This window comes from Montipora foliosa, chromosome 9, assembly GCF_036669935.1.
Source record: "Montipora foliosa isolate CH-2021 chromosome 9, ASM3666993v2, whole genome shotgun sequence".
NCBI lineage: Eukaryota > Metazoa > Cnidaria > Anthozoa > Scleractinia > Acroporidae > Montipora > Montipora foliosa.
In genome coordinates, this window is record NC_090877.1 from 44811241 (window position 1) to 44831075 (window position 19835).

Consider the following 19835-nt stretch of genomic DNA (forward strand, 5'->3'; position numbering starts at 1 on the left):
AGTCGAATATCTCAGTAGATTACGAATGACCCTATCGTGGCTGAAACGGAAGTACTCCTTCTTCACCACGATAAATAACTACAACCTTTTATTGCTACATCACTGGTTTTCAATGCCACTAAGATTTTCTTCACTTCTCCCGTTTTGCCACATTTTCAAGCTTTTCCAGAGCGGTCTGACCCTCTCCGGCGGGGAACCGCTTTGGGTACCCCTCCCTACGACGGAAGTTGTTTGTTAGCTCGTAAGAGACTGGGTCTTCATCAAACATGGCGGATGAATTGAGGTTTCCACGTAATTTTTGAGGCCTGAACTTCCTAGGAAAATCAGAGATAAATGTCGCGTCATTGTACAGCTTTTTATACAGAGATTTTATGTTTAAAATCAAGAATATTGTCCTTACTTCTTTAAAGTACCACGAATTAAAAGGAAGCTTCTTCTTTGTATCTTCGTTGCACATTGTTCGAAGAAGATTTTCCAAGGAAGGGGAAAATATGTCTGGGCGATCTTTGCCAAAATGGATTGCTCCTGAAGGATCAGGGGAACTGAAGCTGTATAACAGTCTTACTCGTGAAAAGGTAGAGTATTTTCCTTTTCTTGGTTCTTGGACCTCTTGTTTTTCGGCTTGGACGCGATCTGATGCAATATTTCCGGTAAACAAAGCATTCAAGTTGTTAATCTTCGTTTCTTTATTTTACCTTTTCGCCACTGAAGAGCTCTGCATCAACGAGTAAAATCGCCTGGTGTTAGACAGAGTAAGATCCACGAGTATTACACTTCAATAGGGAAGGGTTGAAGGGTTTTTGAGTGACTCAAGATCGATTTTGTTAACGAGCAGCTCTGGCAAGCCATTTCTATAATTAGCATGTTACTTGGAAAAAACGTCAATACAGCATTCACCTCTTCCTTTCTATTCACTCCTCTTTCAATATTTAGATTACTTTGACTGAGGCAGGATTTGCCCCAGTGTTAAATTTTTCGTTATCCAAAGGAACTAACTCTAGGATCCAGCTTTGACTACAGTCTAGCCTTTTTATTATTATCTTTTCTCGTTGGGTCGGGATTTTTCTGGGTATGCATAAATTTCATTTGCAAATATTACTTTATGTCTTTGATTGTGTTAATTTATTTTAAATCTTTTCAAAACTAATTTAATATTCTCATTTCTTGAATTTTGTAATATATTTTTTTGGTTAATTAACATTCAACAGTTGCTAACAAAGTTTCTTACTTACAATTTCAATACATTAACAATAACTACCACAAATTCCACACACTGCTTACTCAAGACTAATCTTACTGCGACATCATGCAGTACAAGAAATCTTAAGAGTGTGCTAAAAACAGTCAGATTCAATATCCAAGAAATATAGAGGGCAAAGGTTCACTAAGTTAGGTAACATAATCTTGTATCTGTTAGAATTATGTCAGGGGACTCAGCTATATGGTTGTATAGTATACCTTACCAATAAATCATTCGTCCCCCAATGCCTTTAAAAAAACTTCACTTGTAATCACAGACACTTTCAAGTTGATTGCAGTTCTAGTAAGAACAACCTCCACAAAGCAATCCAAAAGGTCAAGTCAATGAACATTACCTATTTTCTTTAAGAATGTGTTTGTGCCACAAAATGGAAGAAGAGTTCTTTGGTACAGCTGTGGACCTACTGTATATGATGCATCACACATGGGGCATGCCAGGTATTGTGGATGTCTTAATAGAAACTATCAATAGTGTGAAGAGCTTGTTTGTGTGAGACACTGATGAAGTAATTTGCGAACAGATTAATTTGAGGCAGGAGTTGTAGACATGTCCGTTATGAATAGTTGACATGTACTTTTTTGAAAGATAAAATTTACTCCTGTATTTATATTGCATTAATCCAGAATATGTTGCCAAATCTGGAATGAATTACCAGAATCTTTATGAGCAAAAACTAAAACATCCTTTAACAAATGCCTTCAGACCAGATTACTAATTTAAAATCTTCTTGATCAAGAGGACATTTATGTTGACGTCAAGACTCTTATTAAGAACTTCAATGGTGGTATGTTTAGTTAGCATGTTACAATTTTAATTTTAATTTAGTCAGTCATTATTTTTACTTAACTTGTTATACATTAATTACTGTATGTTATATCTTTAAATTATATCACTCTTGTAAATATTAAGTTCTTCTGAGTTAATTTCACAATTTTTCTACACTACCTGCCTAGATTAACCTATACTATTTGCGGGTTAGTGTTTCTTTTGTTACTTTTTAAGTAAATGTGCTTTAAATAAATTGGAATTTGAATTTGAGTGCAATTATTTTGATTTCAGGTCCTACATTACTTTCGATATTTTGCGAAGAGTCCTTCAGTCATATTTTAACTATGATGTGTTCTATGTGATGAACATCACAGATATCGATGACAAGGTGACTTGAAACTGAATGTGTTAATGCTGCATACTGCTAAATGCTCTTTCCTAGAAATTCCACTTGCCCTCAGATGCGCGCCAACAAGGAATAGGATACATCAGGCACGGGGACGTCAGTTGAGCGATTTACATGTATATGGATTCAACCCTCCTTATTAGGAATGTATACTGGAAAATCCCTTCTATGTGGGATTTAGACAGATAAATCCCATTATTAAAATACCTTCATGTCCTCAGCTCTGCCATTTTAAAATTGCTATCTGATCAAGCCCTCCTCAGGCTTCAGTCTGTTACATTTAGTGTTCATTGGGTCTGTAAAATGAAAGGTATTGAACAACAAAAGAAACAGTTTCCAAATATTGTTAAATTCTGTCACCTGGTGAAAGGCAACTCACTTGTTTCGTGAGGTATTACTGTTAATGGAAGTAACGACTATCTACTGGTATTATTTTCTATTAATATCGATCACCTGTGTTGAATTTTGACAGATTATTTTCAGAGCCAGAAGAAATCATCTCTTAGAGAAATACAACGAGGAGAACAATTCTCCAGAGAAAATTATAGAAGATGTAAATGCTGCCCTTGAGGTAAACTGAGAAATGTGTAGGCTGAAAAAAGACTGTAACTGCCAGGCTGTTATTGTCCATTTTTGATAGGTTAAAATTTGACTTAAGATGGCAAACCTTGGGGCTGTGGAAAGAAAAAAAGACGTTATTATCTAGTTGTTTTCTTTAAAGCCTCAAAGTGATGCCTTTTGACTTTGAATACTTGAATTTTGATGTGTTGAATGTGGTTTATTTGGGCTCTTGGCTGTGCTGTAGAAAAGCATGCAAACAATCTACTTCTGCCAGGCATTTTGTCAATGTGTGTGTCATTCTTGTCTTTCAGCCCTATGTAAAAAAAATGGAAACTAGTACAGATGAAGACAAGAAAAATATGTATAGTAGAATTATTGTAAGTATACCTATGAAAGTTATGGAAAGAAGCAGACTAACAACAATTTTTATAAAAGTGACGACACATTTGAAATTAAATTTACAAGACATGTTTCGGTCATGCAACGACCATCTTCAGTTGAAAGTAGAATTAATTTGAAGTTACATTTGAATTTATAATATGCTAAACAAAGATAAATAACAATGTGAAATAAATTGGGAATCTAACAAAATAGCCAAAGGTAACAAAAAAGAGTGTACAATGGATGTTGTACACTCTTGTTGATTAGAACGAGAGAGTTAAATTAACATGATATAATTGCTTAAACAAGCAATGATATAATTGCTTAAACAAGCAATTATATCATGTTAATATAACTCTCTCGTTCTAATCAACATGTTCCATTGTACACTCGTTTTTGTTACCTTTGGCTATTTTGTTAGATTCCCAATTTATTTCACGTTGTTATTTATCCTTGTTTAGCATATTATAAATTCAAATGTAACTTCAAATTAATTCTACTTTCAACTGAAGATGGTCGTTGCATGACCAAAACATGTCTTGTAAATTAATTTCAAATGTGTCGTCACCTATGAAAGTGTTGTGAATAAATACGAAAGTTACAATATCACAACATTGAATCTTAAAGTCAATTTTTTCCCTTCCAGGAGAAAGTAAAATCCTCCATGTTAAGGCTAAAAGACTTGAAGGTGTCAAACAGTAGTTTTGAATCTATAAAGCCAGCTTTGGAGGTAAGGAGACCATGCAAAGCTAATTGAAAAATTAATTTTAAAAAGTGTGAAATGTTGTCACTGAAACACTAGAAAATTAATGTAATAATACTTTCAATTGGTTTTACAGGAATTACTGAAAGATGCAAGTGATCCACTGTCAACTTGGTTGGACTTGCAGGTACACATTACCGGTATTTGAAATTATGGCATTAACAAATCATAGCCCTAGTGAGAATTTCACTAAATTGATTTGAGACCATGTGTTTTTGACAGTAAACACTAAGTAAAATCATCTGGCGTTTTTGAGGTGCTCAGACTAAAAAATATTTCATGGGATTTTTTACAACTGGAGATTTGCATGTGCACTACTCTGGCATGTCTATTCCAGAGGTGGGGGGTAGGGGTGAGGGGTGAGGGTTCTAGGGGGTGAGGGGTAGGGGGTGAGGAGTTGTTTCAGCTACATGTATGGTGCCCTTCATGCCCTACCCCTACCCCCTACCCCTTCCGCCTTCCCCCTTTCCCAGTGGTCGCCATTAAACCCTTGCAGAGAATTTTTGTATGAGCACGGGGCATAACACTGCTGCAATATGCTGGGCATTGAGTTTACTAATTTATTTTCTCTCAGTTTGGATCAAATGTGACAGAACAAAGGATATTTGCAAAACTCACACAACACTGGGAAAATGAATTCCATAAGGATATGAAAGCTCTGAATGTAAGTGCATTTTAGGTGCAGTCTTAGTATTTTTACCTTCACATATTTTAATGTAGAATGGAACAGTTACCTCGATGGTTGCTTGTTTGCAATGAGTAATTCTTAATTCGGAAATGACAATGTTAACAGGAAGGCATCAATGGAAACCTATACATCAAAGACTATTCCACTGAGCAAAAAGAGGAAACTATACATTTGAAAACTTGTTTTTACGTAGGAAATTAGTTCCAAATAACTTGATTAGATAATGTGTTCATTTAAGGCTTAACATAGAAACTTAAAATGACCTAAAACTAACTGCTCCTGGTATAGAATTCCGGTCATTAACATAACGTTGGAAAAAATGTTTGAATTTGTTTTGGGTATTCGTACAAGCAGCTTTTGGTCTTATCTTGAATAATTATTGGTCAAAGATGATGATGATGATAATGATGATGATGATGATGATGATGATGATGATAAATAACTAACTAAATAAATAAATAAATATTAACAACTGGAAGCCGGACAGCCAGCCCCTGGACCGAGTAGCACTTCCATGGCTGGCAATCCCAGCAACCCAGCCGTGAGCCCCCACACCAGGTGTCCAGGCACCCATCACATGGACAAGCCGTGGAGGGGAGGAGAGGGAAGGGGAGGATAGGAGAGGGGAGGGGAGGGGGAGGAAGCCAACTGGGCGAAGCGGCGCAAGATCTCCAACCAGTGCAGCCATGTGACTGAAGAACCACATGAGCATCTGCCCATGTCATGCACCCCTGACCACTGCTGCTATTAAAAGATAACTGCACTGCTAATCTGCACCACTTTTTTTGTTGTTAACATTTAATTATTATTATTTATTACCAATAATTACCTCTTGATTGCCTCTTGTACTGGTGACACCTGTTATATCAAAGTATGGCTCTAGATAATCATTCTCAACCCTAGATGATGCAATTCTTTTGGTTTGGTCATTAGCAGGGATGAAGACGTGTGGCTGTCACCATTTTGGAACAATTGACAACCGATCAATCAATCAATCAATCAATCAATCGGTCAATAAATCATTCATTGTCAATCCATCAAGGAATGGGTGTAGCAGCATCTCTAACAACACTTCGCTTTCTTGTTTCAAGATCCTTCCGGCAGACTGTTTAACTCGGATTACCCAATACATTCCTGAATGTGTCACATTTATCCAGAGAGTTATGGACAATGGATATGCGTAAGTACTGGTACTAGAAGTCCCCGATTTTTTTAAAGAACTGGAGCTTCTTTTGCAAGCATATTGTTTTGGTGACTTCAAACTAAAAAAGTTCTCTTTTTTCTTCCATCAAATTGAGAAGAAGAAACTTGGTTCGCGTTTCTTTATCTAAGTTTTGTCAAGTGGGGTTAATTCTTGGATGGGAAACCGAGTGGAATACACTGTGTTCAGTATAGGCTTGCCGGAAGCAGATAATTGGCATAATGTGGACAGGATTCATATTCTGGTTAAGGTCTAAGTTGACCGTGTTTGTGCTGGGTTACTAACTTGCATCGAGGATTTCTCTAAGCGCTCCAGTTTTTCTCCCTCCCAAAAAAGCAGCATGATTGTGCCGCACGTGCAGCACGATTTTTTTTCTCTTTTAACCAATCATATCGTTGTTTTGTGGCGTTTTCGTCACCGTGGCGGCTGGCCGTCATCGTTTCTAAAAATCCCCACAAAGATGTAAATCCGCGGCGTGTTATTCGTCTTCTTCTTGTAGGTACCATTCCAATGGTTCGGTGTATTTTGACACCATTAAGTTTGGATCTAGTGAAAAACACTCCTATGCTAGATTAGTCCCTGAAGCTGTTGGTGATATGGAGGCTCTTGCTGAGGGAGAAGGTAATCGATTTTGTTGAAACGACAATGAACTTGCACCCTACCAGCAGGACCTTTCTTTACTCGACGAGAAAGAAGGGACTCTGCTGAAATCGTGTAAAGTTTTTATTGAGTATGCGCAAGCCGTTGTTTTGAGACGTTTCAAACCCCGACCAGCTGTCGATCGCACTCCTAGACGCCATATTGGTTTTTGTGCTGAAGGCTCAATTTTGACCTTCACCTTGTCAAAAATAGGGAACTTAAGCAACGACGACGGCGACGGCGACGAGAATGTCATCTCAAATATAAATTCCCGTTATTGCGATCGCTTCGTGACTATTTCAACCTTTTTAATGTGACAAGGGTGTGGTAGTTCCTCAAAAATGACACTGGTCGTAATGGCGCTTAATTTAGGGGAGAAAATGAAAATTTCTCTTCAAGTGCTGACGTTCTTCATAAAACCTCAACTTTGGCTCTTTCACGTTGTTGTTTTGCTGACGACGGCAAAGAAATGGACAAAAGTGAAAAACGCACGTGCAGGGCGTGCAAAGCTATTGTTTTTGCTCACTAAATATGCAAATTTGTGACGTCCTCGTTGCCGTCGCCGTTGTCCTTGCTTAAGTTTCCTAATATGATGCGCGCGCTGCCTTAACAGATTTTACAGGAGTGACTAGCCCAGAAACTTCGACTTTGAAAAGACTTGACACGATTCTGCAGAGCCTGTCTTGTTCACCCTCTGGCGAGTTTTAGAGACGCTTTGCTCGCAGGGTGTGAACTTGACAATTGATAATGAATGAAAAATTTCCCATTTTTCTTTTCATTTCAAAACTATGTCTATCAAACAGTCGCTCACCGGACTTTTAAGCCTTGAACTGCAGGCGACGGTCTTTCAATTTCTTTGGCACTCTGTATGTACTTGTATTCTTAGCACACCAAGTCCCATGTTATTGAAAGGTCGCGTAACGTTATCCACTGGATACGTCACTATCCAGAGAATACAATGCAGTTCATGTTAAACGCTGGCTGAGGTTTTCATTCACGGTTACATGAGCAAATACTGAATTTTTCTTACAGATTGTTCAAAAACTGTTGGATGGCTACTTATCCACCGGATTAAGTCATCTGACGTTAGAACAAATTGGGGGAAGACCTTCTCTAAAGTCACCACGACTTTTGAAATTAATTTTCGTGAGGAGAACGCTTGAACGAAGTATTTGAGCACAGCGCCGGTATAACACTGAAGTTCACGCCTTGACATTTGTCTTCTGTGCTAATAGGAGAATTGAGTCAGAACCCAGGTGATAAGAAATCCGAGCGGGACTTTGCGCTTTGGAAAGCTAGCAAACCAGGCGAGCCTGCATGGGATTCACCATGGGGAAAGGTATATCTTAAAATGACTGAGGAGAAATTGCAAATTGTTATAATTTCAAGTTTTCCTGATATAAACCATGGGCCCAGTTTCACACCCCATCAAATTGTGTAGGACGTGAAAAAACTCGCTCACTGTTCGACTGGACAGGGGCATCTTTCATCTCTTCTCGAATTTGAGAGTAACCTTATATATCAAGCCATTGACTTCGAGTTAACTTCTCGAAGTAGTTATTGGCGGAGTGTTTGGAGAAAGTTCCCCAAACAGCGTGGTAAATTTGTCCTGGAGAGCCCCTTGGGTCTGACGTAGCCGGCGCAGCCATGATTGTAGAAAACTGAAGCAAGAACTACGACAACGTTTATTGAAATCAGTTCGCGATTATTCATTCATCATGTCATTCATCATGGACAGAGTGTATGAACTTTTTGTGGAGCTCTTGACTAAAAAGCTTCCTTAGCAACCACTGTCTTTCTGTAGTTAAGTGCCACCCCCTTAATATATTCAAATTCTTTCATTACTAAAAATGGTATCTTTTTTATCCTGCACTGGCTTATGCCTCATTGAAAAATGATTTCTTGTCTTTTGTGTAAAATGATTTCTTTTCTGCGATACAGGGTCGACCAGGATGGCACGTAGAATGCTCAGTCATGGCAAGGTTTGTGTTTGCCTCGTCTTTATTTGTTTTTTAACGTGTCATATGAAGGAAAGTTTGACAACTCAAGAAATTTTCGCTTGCTTTGTTCCTGATTGTTTTAGTGCCATTTTGGGCAGCTCCATTGACATTCACACTGGTGGAGTGGATTTGAAGTTTCCGCATCATGACAATGAACTGGCACAGTCCGAGGTAACGTTCCTGTTGAGCACATTAGGGAGTTTAGCAAGGACAACCAGGCAACGTCACTCCAAAATATAACTTTATTAGCGCTGTCGCAAGTATTTCGGTGCGATTATTCCACCTCATTTACCTTGCACAATACGGACGGGAACTATCCTGTAACTGGATGGGTACGCGGAAAGATTTTAAAGGGAGCCTCCACTCTTACTACGGAATAAGTTTAAACCGAAGGAAATTATGTTTACAAACAAAATAATTTGTTCGAAATTTGATTTTAAAACAGTGTTTATATCAAGAAAAATGAATTTTAAAATCGCTTATTTTCACTTTCAAATTTCGCGGGCGCAGCCATCTTGAATAATTGTGGCTTGTCACGGATGACCTATTGTTCTGACACAAAGAGCTTTTGTCTAAAAGGCAACCGTAACACGTCCCAATTATTCAAGATGGCGGCGCCCGCGAAATTTGAAAACAAAAATAAGCGATTCTAAAACTAATTTATTTCGGATAGAAACACTTTCTTTGAAAATACTTAAGACTGACTTGAAGTTACATTTTGAAGTGACGTTTTCGTCGCCTTCGCCGTCGCCGTAGTAGATCTTAAAAGGGAGCTTACGAAACGAGGACGACGACGGCTACGAGGACTTCATTTAAAAATAGGAGTTCGCGTTATTCATATCACTACGAAATTATTTCATGTCGTTTCGCGTTAAAAATGTGTAGTAACTGTCGAGGAATTAAACTGGTATGAGTGGGTTGGAAGCGTAGGGAGAGAACTGAAAATTCATCTTCATGTGCTAACGTCCTCCACAGAACCTTGAATTTGGTCATTTCACGTCGTGATTTAGGAGATGACGGCAAAGAAATGTACCAAAATGAAAAACGCACGTGCAGAGCGTGCGGAGCCATTGTTTTTGCTCACTAAACCTATTGTTTTGTAGCGTCGTTGTTGCCGTCGGCGTCGTCGTTTCGTAAGCTCCCTAAAGTCTCTGTTAGGGAGTTTAAGAAACGACGACGACTACGGCAACGACATCACCAAAAAGCAGTAATATTATTGGTTGAAAGAACCAAAATGATCGTGATGCACGTGTGGCACGCATTTTTGAACATTTCTCTCCCGTACCATCAAAACAACAGGGAGTTTTAGCAACGACAACGGTGACGGCAACGAGAACGTCACAAATTTGCATATTTAGTTGGCAAAAGCAATAGCTTTGCACGCTCTGCACGTGCATCTCTTCATTTTTGTCCATTTTTTTTCGCCGTCATCAGCAAAACAACAACGTGAAATGACCAAATTTGAGGTTTTATATTTATTTACTGTAACTTTCACCACAACTGTGGTGGGGGTCGCACAAGAGAGCGAGGCTCCAAATTAAGTGCGCCCTCCCAACCATGATATACCACAGAAGACAGACCACAACACCGGGAACTACATGCCCTACTCTTTGCGACAAGTGTGCGGGTTCTTTTACGTCCCACAGGATTATGAACATTAAAGGGTTGTGAGACGGGACCTCACTACGTCCTTATCCGAGAAGACTAGAGAGTCTAACCATTTGCAGATGTAATTACAAAGGCAGCACTTTCTCCTCAGTTATTTAAAGACCCTGAGTGTTGGTCCAGCCGGAGTTGAACTCACGACCTCCCGCGTGACAGCCCTTTGCTCAACCAACTGAGCCACTGGTGCGCGCTTTTAGGGAGAACGTCAGCGCTTGAGGAAATATTTTTCATTTTGTCTCCTAAATTGAGCGCCGTATATACTAGTTTCGTTCTTGAGCGTTTGCCACACCTTTGCCACTTTAAAATGTTTGGAATAGTCGCGAAGCGATTACAATAACGCGAATTCACATTTAACGATGACGTTCTCGTTGCCGATGCCGTCGTCGTTGCTAAAGCTCCCTAACAACGTAAAATGACCAATTTTCAGATTTGACGACAACGTGGACAGACAATAGTGAATCTTTCCTTCTCTCTCTTTGCTTCTTTGCTGTCGTGGTTTCGACGTGGCCGGCTACGGCAATCACAAAGGAAGTACTTTCTCCTCAATTATTTAAAGACCTTTAGTGAAGCAACCGGCAAACCGGTTCTCAAGCAACTGAGACACTGGTGCGCTGCGCAGGAGAAGGAAATCCTGGTTTTACGTAACGATTTTCTTAGAACTTACACAGCGGTCTTTATTTCACAGGCCCATTTTGGTGTTTGCCAGTGGATTCATTATTTTCTACATGCAGGGCATTTGACTATTGAAGGATGTAAAATGTCAAAGTCTTTGAAGAACTTCATTACAATCAAGGTACGTTGTTGCTTCTTTCGCACACACTTTTCGGCTCATCACGCACTCCTTTTAAATGGAAAGATTGCGTGACGTCCGAACAGATTGCACAGGTTCTTCCTTGAAAACTTACTGCCACTTCTCGATGACTCTTTTCTCACCAGGAAGCGTTAGAAAGGAACTCAGCCAGACAGATAAGATTTGCATTCCTCTTGCATGCATGGAATTCAACGCTGGATTACAGTGAAAATGTGCTTCGAGAAGCAGAGCAGACGGACAAGTTATTTAATGTGAGTCAATCTTCACCTTTTGTTGGGTTCCTCTGTGGTGATGTGGTGATGCAACTACGGAAAAAGTACCTTAAACCAAAATGTCGGCTGCGGGTAGATGCCAAACTGGGTGGGAGAGAGAGACCAAGCCATCCTCTACCTTAAATTAACGGCGATTATCGTTAGAGTGTCCCTAACCCCAAATGATTTTTTTCGCTAAAATGAATCTTTGCACCCGTTCCAAACGCATTGCGGCCGTAATTTCCTTTTTCTAACAAATCCTGCCCTTTTACAGGCTTCAAAACTTGCGAAAAACCAAGCATCTTTGGTTCACGACCGAGTAAGAAGGGGAGTGGGTCTATTCCTGATTTGACGACACAATCTACTTTGCATGCATGTTTACAAAGAGTTAATTGAATGTAAATCAGTTTGTGACGTCAAATCAGGAATAGACCCACTCCCTTTCTGACTCGGTCGTGAACCAAAGATGCTTGGTTTTTTGCAAGTTTTGAAGCCTGTAAAAAGGCAGGATTTGTTAGAAAAGGGGGGAAAAGGCCGGAATGCGTTTCAAACTTTAATCCGTAATTTGCCCTGAATTTACTTGTCAACACTAATTTCCATCCCTCAAACTGACATTGGACATTTCGTAACAATTACACGAAGCAATATCCCATGTTAATATTGACAAGCTTACCGCTCTAAAAAGAATGAAAACAGGCAGAATTACAGCTTTAGTTCAACAAGAAATAGCGTTTCTAAGCTATGCCGCGCTGATCTACAGTATTTAGGTCTAAAAACCCCGTTGAAGACGGTTAACTTTCAATTGTTTTGCTGGGTACTACTATTTCAATACTCTAAAAAATTCGATTTTCCGGTAGGTTGTCTCGTTAGTCTAGTGGATATCGGATACTGCAAGGTGAAGCCATCGATCCGGGTTCAACTCTTTTCCTCGCCTACTGTGAATCTTCTTAGCTTGTTTAAAATCTTTGTTTCGTTGAAGTAGATTTGAGGTCTAAAGCAGACTGTACGTCGTATAAGTTGAATAAAAAGGGAAATGTCAGTTTGAGGGATGGAAAGAAGTGATGACCGAATTTACTATTATCGTTAATTTAGAAGACTGAAAGCTTGATATGGATTATGGGAAATGGTTATATATCTTTAAAAGACAACCCAAGTGTATGGACATAGGACTCGAACCTGGGAATGTTTATTAACTCGTCACCTAACCGCTTGACCACCTCACCGCTAGCTGCCCAGGCAGCACTGCAAAATGTTGGTTTCCACGGCAAAGCTACACATTTTAAAATCAAAGCTTAGGCCTAAATTATTAATCATTGACAAGCGTATAGGCCTAATTACTCTACACCATTGATATTCTATGGGAGACTTAAATAAATGTTTTTTAAAGAGCGGTGACTTGTTTTTCAGAGGTGAAGTGGAAAGAAGCGGTTCCTATAGAGTAGAAACTCCGGGTTCAAATCCAATCCACGGATATGGTTTTTTTATTTCCTTATTTTCTCTGCTACCAGAAGTCCTGGGACACAGCATCCTAAATTAACGATAATAGTAAATTTAAAGCAATCAAATTTTGCGGAAGTGTTGGTTCTTTTGTTGGCGCAATGTTGGAAACGTTTGAACGGCCTCCGCACAACTTTGTTTTAGCGTCCAACATTTGCCCAGCGTCCGTTCAACTTTTGTTAAACAAATGTTGGTCAACATCCAACGGGCCTTTAGTTTCTTTACATATGTTTCGCACTTTTGCGTTAAAGGATTTTTTCCTGAATGTTAAAGACGTCCTACGGAAACCGGAAGGCACTTCACCATCTTCCCATAATTACCACGAACTAGAAAAAGATCTTCAAGAAAAGTGAGTTGCTCACGATTAACAATCAAATTACTCTTTTACGAAATACTGCTGTTACTATCTTTAGATAATCTGGAAGAATTTATGAAAACACAAGCTATTATGTTATGGAAGTTAGGGTCTATCTTTGAGTATATATTTTAATTTTGTGATATGTATAATAAAATTGCTAATCTATTGTAGCATGTTTGTACTTTAAATAGAATAGTAATAATAGTAAGTTGCACTTTAGTATAGTTTTGTTATGTGATCTTTCAATTTCGCTATTCTAATTATTGGTTGGTTTTTTTTCCGGCTATTCAAACTAGCCATCTCGATGAAACTCTTAGGGGATCGAGAGTTTTTGAGTGACTCTTGAGTGATACTTTAACTTATTAATGTCGCTAATTAGTGTCATTTGCCCTAACAAAGGACTCCATTGAATGGGCGCATGTTTCTTATGCTTGGACAACACCACATGCAAAACAAGAATATCATTGGTTAAAAGAGGAAAAACAATCGGTTCCACGTGCATGCGGCACGCTTTTTATCTCTTATTTTTGTGGTACTTTGCATAATAACAATAACAACAACAACAACAACGTACAATCACCAAGTTTGACGTTTTAACGACAACCTAAGCGTACAAATACAAACAACTTTTCATCAGAAACCGCTCGTACAAACTTATTTTTGGGATAATTCGCCGGCATTGTAGGACTTGAACGAGATGGAATAATTCCGAAAGACTTATGATAGAGCAAAGTTATATTTTCTGCAACCTTTTCTTCGACGCTTATGGTCCCTTCCTGTTAGTGTTTTATGACGTTGCCGTGGCCGTAGCTTTCGTCGTTTTTTAAACCCATAATAATCATGTTGCACGAGGGGCACGTATTTAAGGAGGCAGTGTGGCCAGGGCGCTTGCATTGAGATCCGGAGATCCCGGGTTCAAGACCCGCTCTGACCACTCCTGGAATTTGATCCTGGTAGTCCCTGGTTCAACTTCCCAGCTGCACTTGTAAATAGTCAAGTGGTTTGCCTCCGGCCAGTTGGGATTCTTAACAGCTGTCGTTGTTGTTCTGTTCCATCCTTAATTTCGTTGTGTTTCATTGGCTCTGAAAGGCCCCTATGGGGAGCGGTCAATTAAGTATGTATTTTGTATGTATTTTTCTTTGAGGTACACTGCAAAATATCAATGTTAGATAACTAAATAAAAGGTTTACGACATTTTATTTTTCAGATTTTTGGCGAAAAAGGCGGCGATCCATGATGCTCTTTGTGGTACGCAATGCAACTGTGTAGTTTCAGTTTTTGTTTTTTTGTTTTGTTTCAATTCCTGGTGAAAATGTAGAGTGAAACATGATTACGGCGCTCCCGCAATCCACCTTCTTGGTTATCCCTCATTTTCTCTGTTTGTTTGTTTGTTTATTTGTTCGTGTCAGATCACGAAGCGCTGTGCTGAATCTGTTTTCGTGGTTTTTTTTTTTTTTTCAAGATTCGATCGACACACCCTCTGCCATGCGGCATCTGCAAGATCTTGTAAAACAGACCAATATTTACATCAGCAGCAAAAAGGACAAAAGGGAATCGCCAAACCATCAAGCGTTAGAGGGTATTGCAAAGTATCTCACGCATATGTTGAGGGTCTTTGGAGCTATTGAAGAAGAACAAACCATAGGGTTTCCAGTTGCCGGCAAAAATGCAGCAGTAAATGTAAGATGGCAGATTTTTGCGTGGATGGATAAATTAGGATATTAACCTAACATTGTTTGTACAAGTAACTGGGTTTTTTTTTGTAATGCAGCACGAGGATGTTGCGATGCCGTATGTCCAGTTATTGGCTGACTTCAGAGATGATATCAGGAGCATTGCTCGTGAAGAAAAAGGTAAGCCAAACGTTTCCACATACCCACTTATTTTGGATTTATTTTCTAGCGAAAGCAGAGGAGAAAGTGTTGCCCGTGTAATTTTAGCAGAAAAAAAAATTAATAAAAAAAAAATTAAAAAAAAAAAATTTAGACTTCCAACTCTTCTCGGATTTATAAGGACTACAAATGGTAGAGTTTTACAAGCCTTCTTCATAAGCTCTCTGGGACGTTAAAGAACCCACACAATCTGCGCAAACTTGAAGAGAAGCCTCACAGGCCACGGAACTCAAGTGTTGTCGTCTGGCCAATTCTCGCCAGCAAATGTGGCCGGCTTTACACGGTATCTCAAAATGGCTTATTAGTGGTGTATGAAGGGGTTTAGTTTCTAAAGGAGCTGTCGTGGTGCGTCGGTGGAGAAATCGAACACAGAAATGGGTTTATCAACAGAGCTGATATAAGAAATTGACGTTTAGAGTGTTAGCCCGCTCTTCGTCGGAGCGAACGTTAAGGCTAGCGCTCGAAACGTCAAGTTTCTTTATGTTGGTCAGTTTACCTGATCAAGTCAGTTGATAAACCAATTTTTATAGTGCATGAGGCTGCGTAATCATAGACAGCAATGAGTCGACAAGGGAGCTTAACCGTCCTACTAGTTACGACCAGTTATCAATGATGTTGGATAACAAAGGAATTTGTAGTTTTAACATTTTAGGAGATTCTGTCGAGAAATAATAAAATCATCGTTCTGAACCTTTTTTTTTTCAGTAACTCGAATTCTTCAAGCATGTGACAAACTGAGGGATGAGAGGCTTCCAGAGCTTGGTGTTAAGTTAGAAGACGTCGAAGGTAAATTTTGGCTTCTTTTTATATTCATTCTCCAGGGCCCAGTTCCTCAAAAGCCGATTAACGCTAATCTAAGATTAAAAATTAACCAAGCAGTTCATTTCTCTACTCCCACATGCTGTTCAACGCAGATTTTCGGCAGAACTTTACATGAGAAGACGTCAATCTTGAAAAACAAAATTAAACAAAAGAAACTTTCACCAAAAAGTTGAAAACGTGAAAAAAAAGTTTACGCTAATCCTGGATTAAGTTAATCGGCTTTCGAGGAACCGGACCCAGGAGAATTAATGTAAGTCCTTTTAGTGTCTTTGTAAAACTGCATCTGAATTGCGCAGCAACCAATCTGTAGTTTGCATGCATAACTTTAAAGTGCTACTATGATCAAAAAATCATTTCCTTTTGTTCTTCATATTTTGAAAGTGCATTTGCAGCATTTTGGGCTTTGACTTTTATCCAAAGGCCGCTTACTTTGAGTGTAAATTTTGGATTTCACGGTCCGGCATTACTCTCGTTCAAAACTGAGCGGTTGGACCTCAGAGGGTTGGATCCAGGGAAAAGTGACGTCATTTACTCAGTAGCTTAATATGGGCTATGTTGAGTCCCGAGGGATTGAAAACTTTGTTTTTACGCACCGAAACTCGTTCCCAAACATTTCAACTCGAGGCTCGAGGGTACGAAATCTATTGTCCATGGATCTTGTCCATGGCCAATATGGCCTCCGCGCGAATAAGGCCCATTTCAGCGTGTAAATGCAGCTGATTTTATATGCAAACCACGAGTTTAAAAGTCTGAAAGCCCGATACTCCCTTCGAACCGAGCCTAAAAGCGGCTGCGAAGGAGGCTAGAAACTCCCGTGCTGCAAATTAATCCAGCCACGAACACACGCATTGCATTTCTTGAACAAGTGAGTCTTTTAACGTCATTTTCTCCTCGATCCAGCTCTCTCAAGATTTTCAAGGTAGTACTGCCGGAGCATTAAATAGGAAAATTCCGGTTAAAGTAAACGGGTCTATTTTTTAAATCGAGGCTTAAAATTTGGGTCACCCATATAGTGTTTAGTTAACATAGTTTGGAAATTCAAAGGTCATAGTAGCACAAACTCAAAATACATAGAGGATATTACACGCCAAAACTTGTAATGAGCATTATATATCCAGTTTGAACTGGAAGCCCGAACGGTAGGCTAACTAAGCTAAACGGTCGGTGGTCGGTGGTTGTAACGTTTCCATCGTCATCGTCGCCCTGTTAGGGAACTAGGGAGCTTACGAAACGAGGACTACGACGGCTACGAGGACTTCATTTAAAAATACGAGTTCGCGTTATTCATATCGCTACGAAACTATTTCATGTCGTTTCGCGTTAAAAATGTGTGGTAGCTGTCGAGGAATTAATCTGGTATGAGTGTGTTGGAAGCGTAGAGAGAGAACTGAAAATTCATCGTCATGTGCTAACGTCCTCCACAGAACCTTGAATTTGGTCATTTCACGTCGTCATTTAGGAGATGACGGCAAAGAAATGTACCAAAACGTAAAACGCACGTGCAGAGCGTGCAGAGCCATTGTCTTTGCTCACTAAACCTATTGTTTTGTAGCGTCGTCGTTGCCGTCGGCGTCGTCTTTCGTAAGCTCCCTACTGCAACGACAACGGCAACGGCAACGAGAACGTCATCTCAAAATATTAATTCGCTTTATTTTAATCGCTTCGTGTCTATTTCAACCTTTTTAATATGACAGGGGTGTGGTAGTCCCTCAAAAATGGCATTGGTAGGAACGGCGCTTAATTTAAGGGAGAAATTGAAAATTTATCCTCAAGTGCTGACGTTGTTCATAAAACCTCAAATTTGGCTATGAAATGGACAAGAGTGAAAAACGGACGTGCAGTGCGTGCAAAGCTATTGTTTTTGCCCACTAAATATGCAAATTTCTGACGTTCTCGTTGCCGTCGCCGTTGTCGTTGCTTAAGCTCCCTAGTTCTACGACAACGCGAGGTCGACAAAATGTCTCCTCAAAAAATATATCTTTGCACCATGATCGTTAGTCGTTCGCGGTTGTTCCGTCGTTCACGACGAACAATGTGGGCGAATTTTTCTAAAAAAAAAAAGGTACGAGGGATTTCAGAGTTAAAATAGAGACTGAAAGTTCCTATTTCTATACTCACGTTGTCGTCAAATACTCACACTTGGTGGTAAAAAATGCGCTCCGCACGTGCAGCACAAATATTTTTATTACGCTCCCTATTGGCTTGTTGGGGCGTGCGGAGAAATGTATGAAAACGTGAAACGCATGTGCGTGGCATGCAAATCTCGTGTCTTTCCTATTAAATATGAAGTTTTTGTAGCCTCTGCCATTGTCTTTGTTTAATCTCGTGACATTTTCTGATTACTTCATCTCGAAATTGTCTTTCCTTCTGCATTATCAACATTTTTCCCTTCGTTAGGTGGACATTCTCCAGTGATAAAGTTTGTAGACAGAGAAACACTGTTGAAAGAAAAACAGCAGCAGTTAGAGGTATTGTTTCGGTTTTGAATGACCGACTGCCACTTTTTCTTTTTTTTGTTGGTTGTTGTTGTTTTTATTTGTTTTTGTTTTGGCATTTGAAGAAATATTGGACTGCAGCCGATCGGATATACGCACAACCGACGTTTATTGTTTTTTCTCTTTTCCAGGAACAAGAGAAAAAACGGAAACAGAAAGAGGAAGCCAAGAAAAAACTTGAAGCTGAAAAGGTACGAAGCAGTGATTCAGAGCAAAGGTTTGAGAATTCACTCAGAGTTGGTGTATTGAAAAGAAAAGTTTGGAGATTAGCGTCGTAAGTGGCGAATATATGAAAGTCACTTTGAACTTAAGCTGTTCAGTTCCATAAAAATGGAGCTGAATTCGAGTGGGAATAGTTTGGGACAGCAACACAGTCGCAACTGTTTTTTTTTTTGCCCGGAAACACCGAAGTGGCGGCCTTCCTTTGAGGGAAAGGCTGAGGTCTGTGGATATTGATAAATGTGCTAGAGACTCGTGAAGTAGTGTTCGTAGTAGTAGTTTTTGTTGTTGTTTTTTTATATATATTTTTTTATTTGTTATGCTATCACAGGCAGCAAAAGAAGCCAAAGCAAAGATTCCACCCTGGGAAATGTTCAAACACGAAACGGACAAATATTCTCAGTTTGATGAACAGGTTAGCTTGAAAAATGATTTATTTGACTACAAGTAACGATCAAGACTCCATTACCCAAGAGTGAGAATGTTGTACCAGGTTTGTACCCATCAGCGTCAGCTAGAAAAGTGTCTATTTTTAAATCAAATGATATACTTGGAAAAAAATGTTTTATTCCACTGAGGTAACAGATTTGGTCTATTGTTTATTTTGTCTCAAAACTTGGTTTAAAATTTGACACTTTCCTACGCTGATGGGGCCAGGCCAGTTTGGGTAAATCTTACTCTTTAGTAATGTAACGATTCGTTACAAGGACCAGAAAAGTGTCTCCCGGAAAAGGGCTTAAAAACTGTTTTTACGTCGGTCTTACTTTGCAGGGAGTCCCCACGCATGACCAATCGGGCGAACCACTCAGCGGCAAGCTGATCAAGAAACTGAAAAAGAGTTACCAACAACAGGAAAAACTTTACAACTCAACAAGGCCTGGAGCAAGCGAAGCAGCAAACGGATCGACAGAACACTGACATTTACAATGAATCTTCTGAATAAATGAATGAAATAAATTTTAATACGCGAACCACAGCATTCATCTATTTAATTTCCATCGTTTAATTGACAAATAGTAAACGGTTCAGCGTGCACTATCGAGTTTTAGTAAAATCCAACTAGTGGTCTATTATCAATGCTGCGTTCTGATTGGTTGCGCTACTAGTAGGCTATTTGTTATAGCCCACTAGTAGCGAAAAGCGTCAGCTTTGAAAAC

At 39.4% G+C, this 19835-nt stretch overlaps 1 protein-coding gene across 1 annotated transcript; it reads left to right on the plus strand.

Annotated features, from left to right (window-relative positions):
* The first annotated feature begins 245 nt into the window (after positions 1–245).
* Positions 246–19649, plus strand: LOC137970785 (cysteine--tRNA ligase, cytoplasmic-like). The gene is made up of 24 exons (XM_068817353.1): positions 246–575; positions 1610–1698; positions 2321–2417; positions 2908–3006; positions 3308–3373; positions 4024–4107; positions 4217–4267; positions 4715–4804; positions 5920–6008; positions 6529–6650; positions 7904–8007; positions 8610–8650; positions 8752–8839; positions 11019–11126; positions 11270–11395; positions 13144–13241; positions 14458–14498; positions 14713–14930; positions 15022–15103; positions 15848–15928; positions 18362–18432; positions 18591–18650; positions 19010–19093; positions 19450–19649. Exons 1-24 carry the CDS (start codon positions 372–374, stop codon positions 19594–19596), a joined length of 2340 nt encoding a protein of 779 aa, XP_068673454.1. The 5' UTR covers positions 246–371; the 3' UTR covers positions 19597–19649.
* The last annotated feature ends 186 nt before the right edge of the window (positions 19650–19835 follow it).

Coding starts and splice junctions, on each gene's coding strand:
- LOC137970785 (XM_068817353.1), top strand. CDS start 372: ATGTTTAAAATCAAGAATATTGTCCTTACTTCTTTAAAGTACCACGAA. Junction 14,931..15,021: donor GCAAAAATGCAGCAGTAAAT/GTAAGATGGCAG, acceptor TTTGTAATGCAG/CACGAGGATGTTGCGATGCC. Junction 18,433..18,590: donor AAAAACAGCAGCAGTTAGAG/GTATTGTTTCGG, acceptor TCTCTTTTCCAG/GAACAAGAGAAAAAACGGAA.